The 12,353-nt window shown below is 35.0% G+C and overlaps 1 protein-coding gene across 2 annotated transcripts in view; it reads left to right on the top strand.

The window, feature by feature from the left end:
• The window catches only part of RNF217 (ring finger protein 217), a 52,007-nt gene that overhangs the window by 18,957 nt on the left and 20,697 nt on the right, over nt 1-12,353 (top strand). For both annotated transcript variants that reach the window (XM_039325322.1, XM_039325313.1), the window contains exons 2-4: nt 79-312; nt 7,932-8,096; nt 11,659-11,860. In XM_039325322.1, coding sequence (XP_039181256.1) covers nt 79-312; nt 7,932-8,096; nt 11,659-11,860 — 601 coding nt within the window. The remainder of the gene's footprint in view (nt 1-78; nt 313-7,931; nt 8,097-11,658; nt 11,861-12,353) is intronic.

The raw sequence follows: 12,353 nt of genomic DNA, 5'->3' as shown, positions 1-12,353 counted from the left end.
AGATGAATTGAATAGTTCTGTGAGGTAACTTTTGTGGCATAAAATTATTTAATAACACATTTTTCTGTTTATATGCAGGTACAGGTGGGCCAAGCAGATATCCCTTGCCCGATTACAGAGTGCAATGAACATCTGGATGAAACCACCATTCTCTTCAATTTGCCACATGATGACATCATCAAATATAAATACTTCCTAGAACTTGGCCGTATTGGCTCAAGCACCAAGCCATGCCCTCAATGCAAGCACTTTACAACCTTCAAGAAGAGAGGTCATATTCCGACCCCTACCAAAACGGAGAACAAGTACAAAGTGAGCATGCTCACACAAGTAATGGATTAAATGGCAGAGCTGTGAGCAGCAAAATTAGGCCAGGATATGGTGGGCATTTAAATGGGCTTTCTTCTCTTACTGGAATCTCATGTAAGCTGTGTTTTTAGACTACAAATATATAGCCTCATACCCAATATTAGTCAACCATTAATCTATATGGACTAGCTAGTCAGATGCCGTGTTAATCCTTATGTTTGTTGTGTCTTTTTGTCTACATTTGGAAATGGCCCTGCAATATTTTATGACGTTTGTCAGTTCTTACACCCTGAAGTATTTGGTGGTCTTTTGCAATATTTATTTTAAGTATTGTACTATATGAGTAGCTAGCTGAATTTCCCAGCTTTACTTTTGTGAGTTGGTACTGCACTGAAATCGATCCATCTCAAAGTACATGGTGGGCTTTGCATTTTACTCTTGGGATTATTCTGATTTCTTTGTGTCACTTTAGTCTGAAATTCAATTAGGCAGTTAATAGATCTTACCTATGAGAATGCAGCTATATAAGCTTAGTTCTATTAGGGGTGAGACCTGGCTCAAAAACAGTAACTGTGAGAGGGACCTTGGAGTCCTAGTGGACGATCACTTGACTATGAGCCAGCAGTGTGCAACAGCAACTAAAAAAGCTAATACAATCCTGGGTTGTATAAACAGAGGCATAGAATCAAGATCATGTGAAGTATTACTACCGCTTTATAAAACTCTAGTAAGACCAAACCTGGAATACTGCAGCCAGTTTTGGTCACCATATCACAAAAAAGATGTTGAGAGTTTGGAAAAAATTCAGAGAAGAGCAACTAAGATGATCAAAAGCCTGGAGACTAAAACATATGAAGAATGGCTGCGGGACTTGGGTTTGGCTAGTCTAAAGAAAAGAAGAAATAGGGGAGATATGATAGCAGTATTCCAGTATTTGAGGGTTGCCACAAAGAAGAGGGGGTTATGTTATTCACCAAAGCGCCAGAGGGCAGGACGAGAAACAATGGTTAGAAACTGATCAGGGAGAGAAGCAACCTGGAATTAAGGAGAAATTTCCTGACAGTGAGGACAATTAACCAGTGGAACAGCTTGCCTCCATCATTGATGATTTTTACGAGGAGACTAGACAGTCACTTGTCTGAGATGGTATAGGTCAGGGGTAGGCAACCCAAAACATTCAAAGAGCCAGTTGGACCTATGTTCCACTGAAAACAAAATACTGGGAGCCACAAAACCCTTTTGACATCTAAAATGAAGCTAACACTGCATATATCCTTTTTTACCTTTGTTATAGGTATATCTATATCATAAAAGTAAAAAAGGATATATGCAATGTTAGCTTCGTTTTAGATGTCAAAAGGGTCTGTCTCTCTGTCTCTCCTCTCCCCCCCTCTTTCTCTCCTCTCTCTCCCCCCCTCTCTCTGTCCCTCTCTCCGATCTTCTGCTCACCTGGCAAGCTGGCTTCAAGCTGTTCTCCAACAAGCTCAGGGGTAGGCAACCTCGGCTCTTTTATGACTCATGGACTTCAACTCCCAGAATTCCTGAGTCAGCATAGCTGGGCTGCCCTTCCTGCCTCCTGTTTCCTGCTTCCTGCAGAGACGCAGCAAAGGGAGGAGCTCCGCCCAATAAGCTTTTCAGCTCGTCGGAGAACACCGTGAGTCCACTCTCTTTTTTACACACAAACACACACACAGAGAGAGAGAGAGAAGGGAAGGCAAGTGCCTCTTTCTGTCTCTTGTCTCTTTCTGCAAATGGCAGAGGAGGCTGGGAGCCGCAGGGGAAGGCTCAAAGAGCCACATGCAGCTCCGGAGCCTCAGGTTGCTGACCTGTGGTATAGGTTCTCCTGCTTGAACGGGGCTGCACTAGAAGACCTCCAAGGTCCCTTCCAGCTCTACTCTAAATATATGTGTTGTTATATGTGCAGTATATTTTTTGGAAAAATGCAAACTAAAATATGCATGATAAGATACTACATGTGCAGAGTCCAAGATTAAAAATTGTATATATATAGAAAGAATCATCCGTAATATAGGCATAGAGCTTTGCTTTAGATTCTTATTTTTAATGTTTATGTCTGATGCTGGGGTAATTTAAAAGACTATATAATAGTAAAAACAAGATTTGGAAACAGTGGTTCAGTGAGCTACAGGATCAGGACTACAAATTAGGGATTGGTAGAGAAATGTATAACACATTTTCCTCTTGTAATATTTAATGTGTTTCTGATATATTATTAACTCATAGTCCAAACTCATGGGTATGCTAATTGATTTTAGAATTTGTAGTTGTAGATAATTCATTGCCAGGAGGATGCAGTCAGCACTAACTGATATTTAAGGTTGTTTTTTTTTTTAAATGCTCAGTATGGTATGTAGAATTGGGTGTTTTGCTTGTTTTTCAGCATAGACTTTTATAGAACAATGTTTTAGAAACGTCCCACCAAGGTTTCTTCTACATAACATAGTTATTTTGTTGGTTGACCAAAATTGAGATTATCACGTCAATTTAAGTGGAGTTAAATATCCCCATGCTTTTCTCACTAACCAGTACCTGTAGATACACAGTCTTAAACTTGAATAATGTTCTTCAAATCATATGTAAATAATTCATTTATGTTCCACAAAAGTTTTTCAAATAGTGCTGGGAATCAAAAGTAACCCTCTTTAAAGCAAGTGAATCTATTTAAAGATATTATATAGCAGCTGTACAAGACAGTCACATGATCCTTGGAAAAGATGCCTCTGCTTTAAAAAGTCTTAGACTATGTTCTTATATTTGCTAAAACGACTTTTTGGAACTGAACTGGAAACTCTGTACTGCCCTAATATTTAGATTTTAATGTAATATTTATTAGATGGGATTTTATAATCTAATATTTCATCATATTGAATTAATTAGATACAAAAGCATAGTGTTCTTTGAAAATATTTTTATAATACAGGACCCTTAACGAATATATCTCTTTCGTATTTTTAATTTTTGTTTTAGGACTAATGTACTTTATATTCTATATTCTCTCTTGAATTGTGTTTTTCTTAATCATAGTGAAAGTATTAGAAAGCAGATTCGAAGTTAATAGAGTTAGAACTTTGGAATGTGTTATTGACTGGTATCCTTACTCATCCCTCACTTTCTTCATTTCTTAAAGTACTCTTCTCTATTCTGCTGTCTAGACAATATGGCCAGCATATTGAGTAATGCTGCTTTAAAGGCTTCACCCCCCTTAACTTCCTAATAGTTGCTATGCCTTGCAAATATGTAACTTGTTACTGTGGACATTATGACCAACTTTGATTTAAGAAAATCTACAAAAATTCCTGTGAGCTTTGAACCATAATTTATTCAGCTCATGATACCTGAACTGTTTTGTGGAATTATCCTTTGGGAATCCATTATACTTTAAGAAAATCAAAATTAAATTTGCATGTCAATTGTTCATGAAAGACATGCAGTGAAAAAAATCTGGCAATATGACATTAGGGTGGATATATCTTGTTTTCCTAAAATAAAGCTTGAAATTTACAGAGAGTTAGGGTGTACACTTTAACGGCAACTTATCGATTTCTATGCATTATTTTTTTTTTCTGAAAAACATTTTTCTGCTTATTTATTTTATTTATATTCTCCTCACATCAGCATATATAGCATTCTCTCCCCCTCATTTCTACACACAACATCAATCTGGTCAGATATACTAGATCAGGGGTGTCAAACTGCCAGCCCGTGGGCTGGATGCATCATGCCAAAACCACGCTCACCCCTTGCCAGCAGTGGGAAAAAAGTCACGGTACGTCGTGATATGACATCACGAGTTTGATACCCGTGTACTAGGTTGAAAATCAGTGTGAAACACAGTTGGAAAAGAAAATCTTCACACACAAAACCTTGGGGATAGGCAATCTGGTGCCCTCTGGATGTTGAATATTGCAAGGCTTGTTGTCCTAACCACTAACTATGTTGGTTGAGCTGATGAAAATTAAATCCAAATCATCTGTAGGGAACCAGGCTAAATCCTAAATTTATTTATTTGGAATATGGCATGGAATATATTGATAGCAGTAGTAAGGATGTATAGAAGGAACACATAATAATATGATACATGATGGAGATGTGTGGTCAATTTTGTAAGCATAAGAACTTCAAGAAGTTATTGAGTTAGATTTTTGTATCTTATTAGACAAACTGTAAGGCTGCACAAAGCATTACCTAGATACTTTTTAAAGTACTCCTCTTCAAATCATTAAAGTATTTGTAAGCCTTTTAAAGGATCAAGTGCTTGATTCAGTGGTTGTGTGTTTGTGCATGACATTTCATTACCCTAACTAGATAACATCATCAGTGCTTTTCTTCTGCAGACAGATTTTTAAGGATAGATTCAGTTTTGCTGACATCAAAAATAAAAGCCATTTGCTATCTTTCTTTGAACACTACTCTTTACCATTCTTTGCATATAGAGGAGATACCTTCAATGGCTGATCTTGCAAAAGCAATAAATTATACCAGCTGTTTCCTACACACCCAAAAAGGACAATACTTTGTAATATATGGTACATGTTAAGCTTGTATAAAACTGTTAGTGTTTTCTCCTTTTACTTCAGTGTTTATTGGTTCTAAATTTTGCACTTTTTCTGTGCAAATGCAATTGCCAATTCATTAAAAATACTTAGCAATTTAATGATAATAAAGAATTATCAGGTTTAGCCCTATAAGCAGTTTATGTCTGGCTAAGTTTAATTTGATATTCAAATTTACCTCATATTGTTCAAGTGACCAAATATCTGTGTTGAAAAACTAGGTTTTAGTTGAACATGAAGAACACAACTTGCTCAACTAGGTCATATTTACATATGATTATTAATATTTCAAAGGTCAGCTGCTTTTTTTTTAAGTTACTGCCTGTCAAGCAGAGAGCACAGCTGAACAGCTCCTACCAAGGATAGAATATTGCAATTTGGAAAAGTAGAAGACCAGGTTGGAAGGATAATTGCCCAGAGGCAGGAGGACTAATCAAAGCAGTGCAAAAAATGCCATGATTTGATTTAAACCATATTTCTGATTTTTAAAACTATAACATATTCTGTTGAAAATACGATATAGGAATAGATAGTGTATTTGCCCAAATATATGTTACCAGAAAGAACATTCATTCAATTTCTTGGGTCTTTTCTCTAGAAACATATAGAGCATTCTATTTTTTTCCTTTCAAATATTGGGCTAAGAGATAGCAACTGGGCCAGTGAGCTTGGTGGCTGGGAGAATCTTGCACATGGAAATCCCTAGTGCTGTTAAGCACACCATTTAAGCACACCATTTCATTGGGGCTCATTTATGGTAAGAGAAAATAGGGACTGGAACTCCTGAATGAAAGGCAAGAATAAAGTCAAACAAATATAGCTCACAGTCTTGACATAGTCTGTGGCTATGGGAAGTGCCTAGAACAAAGAACTGTAGTTATGAGGTTATTCTTTGTGTGTTATACTGTTTTCCTATTATTTCAAGCAGAGGCAATGCTTGGCCATATTGCAGTCATCTTTTATACACACACACACATACACACACACACACACACACATGATTCAAAAATGACCACGAAGACATAATAAACTTGATCTCTGTTTAATTAATATTCTGCTAACAGGTTTGCTGTGTGATATTTTTAGAGCCTTGAGAGCTGTATAAATTCTTATGTATACAAAACCTCATTCAAGAGAACTGGCCTTGGTCAAATGTCATAATAATAGGAAGCTTGCTAAAATCTTAGTGGAATTTTACGAAGACACTTGTTCCATTGCAACAAAATCCATAATCCTTATCACATCCAGGTTGTTGCAGACAAATAGCTATAGGGTTCTATCAAAATGCCTTACCAATATGAAGATAAATTGATTATCTTGGTATTAATAAGGAAAGATTAACATATAACACCAGTTTTTTATTTGGCATGTTATAATAAATGTAACATGGATTTTTATGAAAGTTAAAAGCTGTCTGAGAGTCATTGGACAAGATGGGCAGCACATAAATAAATAAAGGCATAAAACAGGTGAGAAATAGTGTAAAGACTGAATGTGTTTGCCTGTTTTAGGAGTAGAACACCCAAAGCATTCAGCAGATGGTCTCCATTATTCATTTTATGAGATTTGCTTTCCTTAGAGGAAAAGTAAACATAAGCATACAAAGATTACTATGTAATTGTACTTGGTCCATAGGGCATATTGAAAACTTAGATTCCTGTATTCCTTAAAGATTACTACCAAAATATTGTAAGAATGATAGTACTTTAGTATACTACAAAACTTAAACATGAACATTTCATCATTTCCATAATGAGGAAAAATTAACATAACAGAAAGCCTGAACAAATTCCCAGATGGTCTATCAGCCAATGACCAAGAGCATTTTCTTACTGTATAAGGCTCCACCTGAAGATTTGTTGCAGATCCCATTTAATGTAAGATTGAAGGCTTTGATGACAATCCTATCTATCAGAGGCATGTAACTTTTTATAAACTGGAGATCACAGCCTTTGACTGGCAGGCTTTGCAGCCAGGGGGTCCAAGATTACAAAAAGAAAGTGGGCATTACTGTGACAAATATAAATTAATTTAGATATTACAATTTAGCTTTTTAATTAACTTGGAAGAAAGCCTGTCCTCTATATCTACTGAAGATTGAATATTGATTAGTGTTTTCCATGTACCATTCTTCAACTGATTGTTAATAAGAGTTTCCAACTTTTTCTAAATTTGTTCAATTTCCTAAGGAAAAGCTGGTCTATATAGTTGGTCCTCAATGGAAAAATAATGAAATGAATATCTTTAGCTAGTAATAATAAATGCATATTTTACTTCTTAACTTCTGGGTTTGGTTAGAGCACTAATATTTGTGATAAGAATAGGTTTTGTACTGACAGCTGATGTGGAATTAGTGTGGTAGGGAGATAAATTATAGAAATTAGTCTGCAGTGACCCCACTCTGATTGCAAGAGAATTTTATTGGTTTAAACTGCCAACAAAGTTAATTCCCTAGGAAATGTCTTTTTCTCTCATTGGTAAGGCTTCTTAAGAGCCTCATCTTAATTTGTGAGTAAGTGAGAAGTTGTAGACTTAGAAATAGGTCCTTGACTTACAACAGTTCATTCAAAGTTACAATGGCACTGCAAAATGTGCCTTATGACTGTTTTTTCACAGTTACGACCTTTGCAGCATCCCCATGATCACGTGATCAAAATTCAGATGCTTGGTGACTGGTTCATATTTATGACTATTGCTGTGTCCCAAGATCATGTGATCATCTTTTGTGACCTTTTGACAAGCAGAGTCAATGGGAAAGCCAGATTCACTTAACAACTGGGTTACTAAGTTATCAACTGCAGTGATTCACTTAACAACTGTGGCAAGAAAGGTCATAAAATGGGGCAAAACTCACTTAACAAGAGAAAATTTGGGCTCAATTCAGATAATAAGTTGAGGTCTACCTGTGTTAGGTGATTTTTTTGATACATGCCTTCACCATCTACCCCTTGTCATTTTCATGCAAGGAGGAGCTGAGCTATGCTTTCCCAGCCTCAATTAATGGCGATTGGTTTAGATGTTTATTGCTTTATGCTCTTATTTAAACAGATCCAGTGCCCAACCTGCCAATTTGTGTGGTGTTTTAAGTGCCATTCTCCGTGGCACGAAGGTGTCAACTGCAAGGAGTTCAAAAAGGGAGACAAACTGCTACGTCACTGGGCCAGTGAAATCGAACATGGGCAAAGAAATGCTCAAAAGTGTCCAAAGTGCAAGGTAAGAAGGCAGCGCATGCTCATTTAATACTCTTTGAAGTGCTTGAGCAAAGTCAATTAGTAGAACTAACACCTACCAAGAAACAAGCTGAGAAAATTAATCCCTATCATCTGTTGACATTACAGCTCTTATCACTCTCTTTATATTGAACAGTGAACAATCTACTTCTCAGGAAAAGAAAGAAGTTAAATAACCCTAACCCTCCCTCATTTCCAACTTTTTTTTTTTTTAAAGTTAAGATGTATTTAAATAACAAGTTCTGAGAATACACTGTCTGGGTAATGATATTTGATAATGTATTTCTCTGTTTCAAGACATTACTGATCAGAAATTGGAGAAAAAGAAATTTCAACTGAACTTTTGGGATGAAATCTGCATTTGGCAATTTTGAAAAATACTGCATTTTTTAAAAAATATTGATGAAAGGTTAATTGAATTGCCAAAATTTGTCCCGTGTTTCCTAAAGAAAGACCAGTGCAATGCAGTTTTATGTGAAAATGTTTTATTTTTAAAATTAAAACCATTTAACTATTTTGTTTTTAAAAAAATTAAAAAATTATGCCAATACTCGTTTATTTTTTTAAAAAATATTTGCTTTTAGCAGGTGAATTACCATGTAGCTTAGTTTCCATATTGTATATGAAATGTCAATGGTATTTTCAGGAATGAGCATCATCACATGATTTTACAAATTGGCTACTTTCTTCTGTTACTGATATCTTGAAAAAAAAATGACCAAATCTTACAAAATGTTAACCCCTAAAATTTTGAGGTCATTGGTTGATGATTGTTTTCTTCCCCAGAGGCAATATTTCTTTGATCTGTGCTTTTAAACAAATAAGATGAATTGAAAAGTTGAAACATGCAAATTTATTTTGTAGGAACTGTCCAAAAGTTATTGAACCAGTGAGGCTCTTGCATTCATTTAAGTAAAATTAAGGCAAAATGTTTGCAAGAAAGTGCATAAATAGCATTAAGGCAGTCAATAGGAAAATAATGTCATCAAAGTAGTCTGAAAATAAAAGATGATTTTCCCTCATTCTGACGATGCAGCCTGTATGCTAAATAGCTATTGTTTGATGCATTTACGAATATAGAACTCAAAATCTGTCGGTAGGAATAAAGGGTATTTCAAGTTTCTTCATTTGACAACATTGAAAATTCCAGTGAGAATGAACTTTCTACACATAACAAGAATTTTTATTGAGCAAACTTGGGCTTTATGTTCTAAGGGTGATAATATACTGCATGTTTCCACCAACTGGTTCTGCTTGTTTTTACAAACTGCATATTCATTATATAAAACCAAAGTAAAATACATTTTTGGAACACTTCATCCTGATTTGAAAATGACATTTCAGATTTCAAGCATTGTTTTCATATACATTCCTATTGTTGTTATAAATAAATTAATCTATTTGGTTACTGCAGAGCAGGCTGCAAACCAAATGACTACTTCCTTCAGTTAGTTAGCAATTTGTATCTAGTCTGCAATTCTTATTTTTAATATCAAGGCAAGGTTACTGTTTTAAAATTGTAAGTTATGAAATTGAGTATTGTACAGAATTCAAGTAAAGGATTATTCAAGACTCTTTGCTACCATTTTTCAAAGTTTAAATACTGTTACATAAAAAAAGCTTTCCAGTGATTTGCTATAGAAAATATGGTAGCTAACAAAAGATATTGAATTTATTTGTTATTTTTGCATTATATTGTACTCTGGAAGGGGAAATTCACAATAAAGTGGCACTAGAATTAATTACCACATGCTATTTATCAAATTTCTTCAAAAGTTTGTGATGAAAATGAATAAGCAGTTTACTGGCAAATGTAATTTCTATCAATTTGATTATAACTTTCAAGTGCAATTTAAAATACTTCGAATATACTACAGTTTTAAGGAGATGGATTTTAATAATTGAATTATATAGTTAACTTATACAATTGAAAAGTCATATGTTTCAACAGATTAAATTTTAAACACATTGTGCAAAAATACTGCTTTACTAACTTACAGCATATTCTAAAATATTTTTGAGGTAATAGGGAATATTTTTCACAAATAAAATACCTAGAATCTTGATTTGCTTCTAAAAAGTAGAAATAACATTGGCACTTTTCAGGATTCTTTATGACTTTTTGTATAAACTCTATGTGGTGATGTTTTGTTGATTTAAAACCATTAATATAATTATAACTTTATATTTTTTATTTTTTTGAATTTAATTAGCCCATTTGTTATATGTTTTATTATTGTGAGCCACTCAGATTTTGGAACAACAGACACATAACCTTAAATAGATAAACAACTGAATGGATTTGCTTAATAACCAAACATTAATAAACTAGAAATACAATCAATTAATAAGAAAAAAATCAAAAGAACCAAGTTTTCATTGAATTTTGGGGGGACATAATATATGTATTAAATATATTTAATTATTTTAATATTCAAAATTTCAATCTTTTTAGTATCCCTATGTGCAGTGCTTTTTTTTCTTTTTTTTAAAAAAAAGGTGCCAGAACTCACACACGTCATACAACCCGGCTTGCCTACCCTACAAGGTTCCATCCAAAAAAGGTGCCGGAACTCCGTTCTGGGTGTTCTGTGAGAAAAAAAACCCTGCCTATGTGTATCATGGAGTCTTTGTTGATGTCTATGTACTGTGTATCTGACCATAGACTCATACTGTTGATTACCTTCCAAAACATACCAATGGAACTATATAAATACAAATCTATGTCCAAAGACTTAAGCAGAGAGCTTCTCTAGCAACTGCTTGGTGATGGTCTATGGCAGTGGTTCTCAACCTGTGGGTCAGGACCCCATTTGGGGTCGAACGACCATTTCACGGGGGTCGCCAAACAACGCAGTCCACCATTTCCCCCCCCCCTTTTTCCTTAGCTGTGCTATTCCCTTTTATTCTATTGGCTTTTGAAAGCCAATAGAATAGACTCTCTTGAATAGAGTCTAATTCTATTGGCTTTCAAAAGCCAATAGGAATTGTCCAGGCTAGGTCTCTGCCCTGCTGAGCCTGCCAAAAGTCCCATTCTGCAAATGGTGCTGCACCAATTGAGTAATCCTCAACTTATGACTGGTTGAGTAGTCCTCAACTTACGACCGGTTGGGGGTCGCGGCATTAAAAAGGTTGAGAACCACTGGTCTATGGGATAATAACTTTTCTCCTTGGCTAAGAATGACAGGCTTGGAATGCTTGTTTGTGAAGTCTCTGAATTGCTGAAAAATCATGTCATCATGCAATGTCTTAACTTTGCAGCATTTTAATTGTTTTTCATAGATTTAAGTTATATTTGTATCATTATTATAGAGCAAATAACTAGTCTCTTAATTTTATGAATTTTTGTGGCTTTAAACAGCATTTTAAAAACCTTAATTGCAGCAGCCTTTTAGCTTCTCCTATAAGTCTCTCTATCAATAAATTAGTAGCTTTCTTCAGAATTTGTTGGATGATTTGTCAAAAAAACAATTGAGGTAATTTAATGTTGTGAAGAATCTTCCTTTTTTAAAGCGATTCTTTTTACGATTGTTTTACTTTTAAAGATTCATATTCAGAGAACAGAAGGCTGTGACCATATGACTTGCTCACAATGCAACACTAACTTCTGTTACCGCTGTGGGGAGAGATATCGCCAGCTTCGTTTCTTTGGAGATCATACATCAAACCTCAGTATATTTGGATGCAAATACCGCTACCTCCCTGAAAATCCACATTTAAGGAGATTAGTGAGAGGCTCTGTCTGTGGTAAGTGGGGTAATAAGATCTTTTGGAGAATTGTATCATCTATGAATTAATTGCCATTTATAGGAACCCCGATGCTTATTCCTCATTAACATGTAGAATAATAAGCAGTTCTTCTTCCAACTATAAATTTTTGTTCTGAACATGAGATTCATTACCATGGGAATTTCCTCCTAAGTATGTTTGTCAGGTTTTCTAATTCTGTACATCTTGAGGTTACATAAAGAATTGTACAAATGTGATTTGAAGTCCTTAACAGATACGCAATTAGATGCCGGTTATATATTTTGAGAATCTGACAATCTAGACTAGAGCAGGGGTGTCCAACCTTAGCAACTTTAAAACTTGTGGATTTCAACTCCCAGAATTCCCCAGTCTCCACAATAGAATGGAGAAATTAGAACTTTCAACAGTCAGATCTGCTAACATAATGATGGATTTATCCTAATCCTTTCTACACATTTCAGACTTTTAAAAAAATGCAAATCACGTATCT

This window comes from Crotalus tigris, unplaced genomic scaffold (assembly GCF_016545835.1).
Source record: "Crotalus tigris isolate CLP2741 ecotype Arizona unplaced genomic scaffold, ASM1654583v1 scf7180000017611.44802233496:7321179, whole genome shotgun sequence".
Classification (NCBI taxonomy): domain Eukaryota; kingdom Metazoa; phylum Chordata; class Lepidosauria; order Squamata; family Viperidae; genus Crotalus; species Crotalus tigris.
The sequence above is the reverse complement of the archived record's forward strand: the minus strand, read 5'-3'. Positions and strand labels throughout refer to the sequence as shown.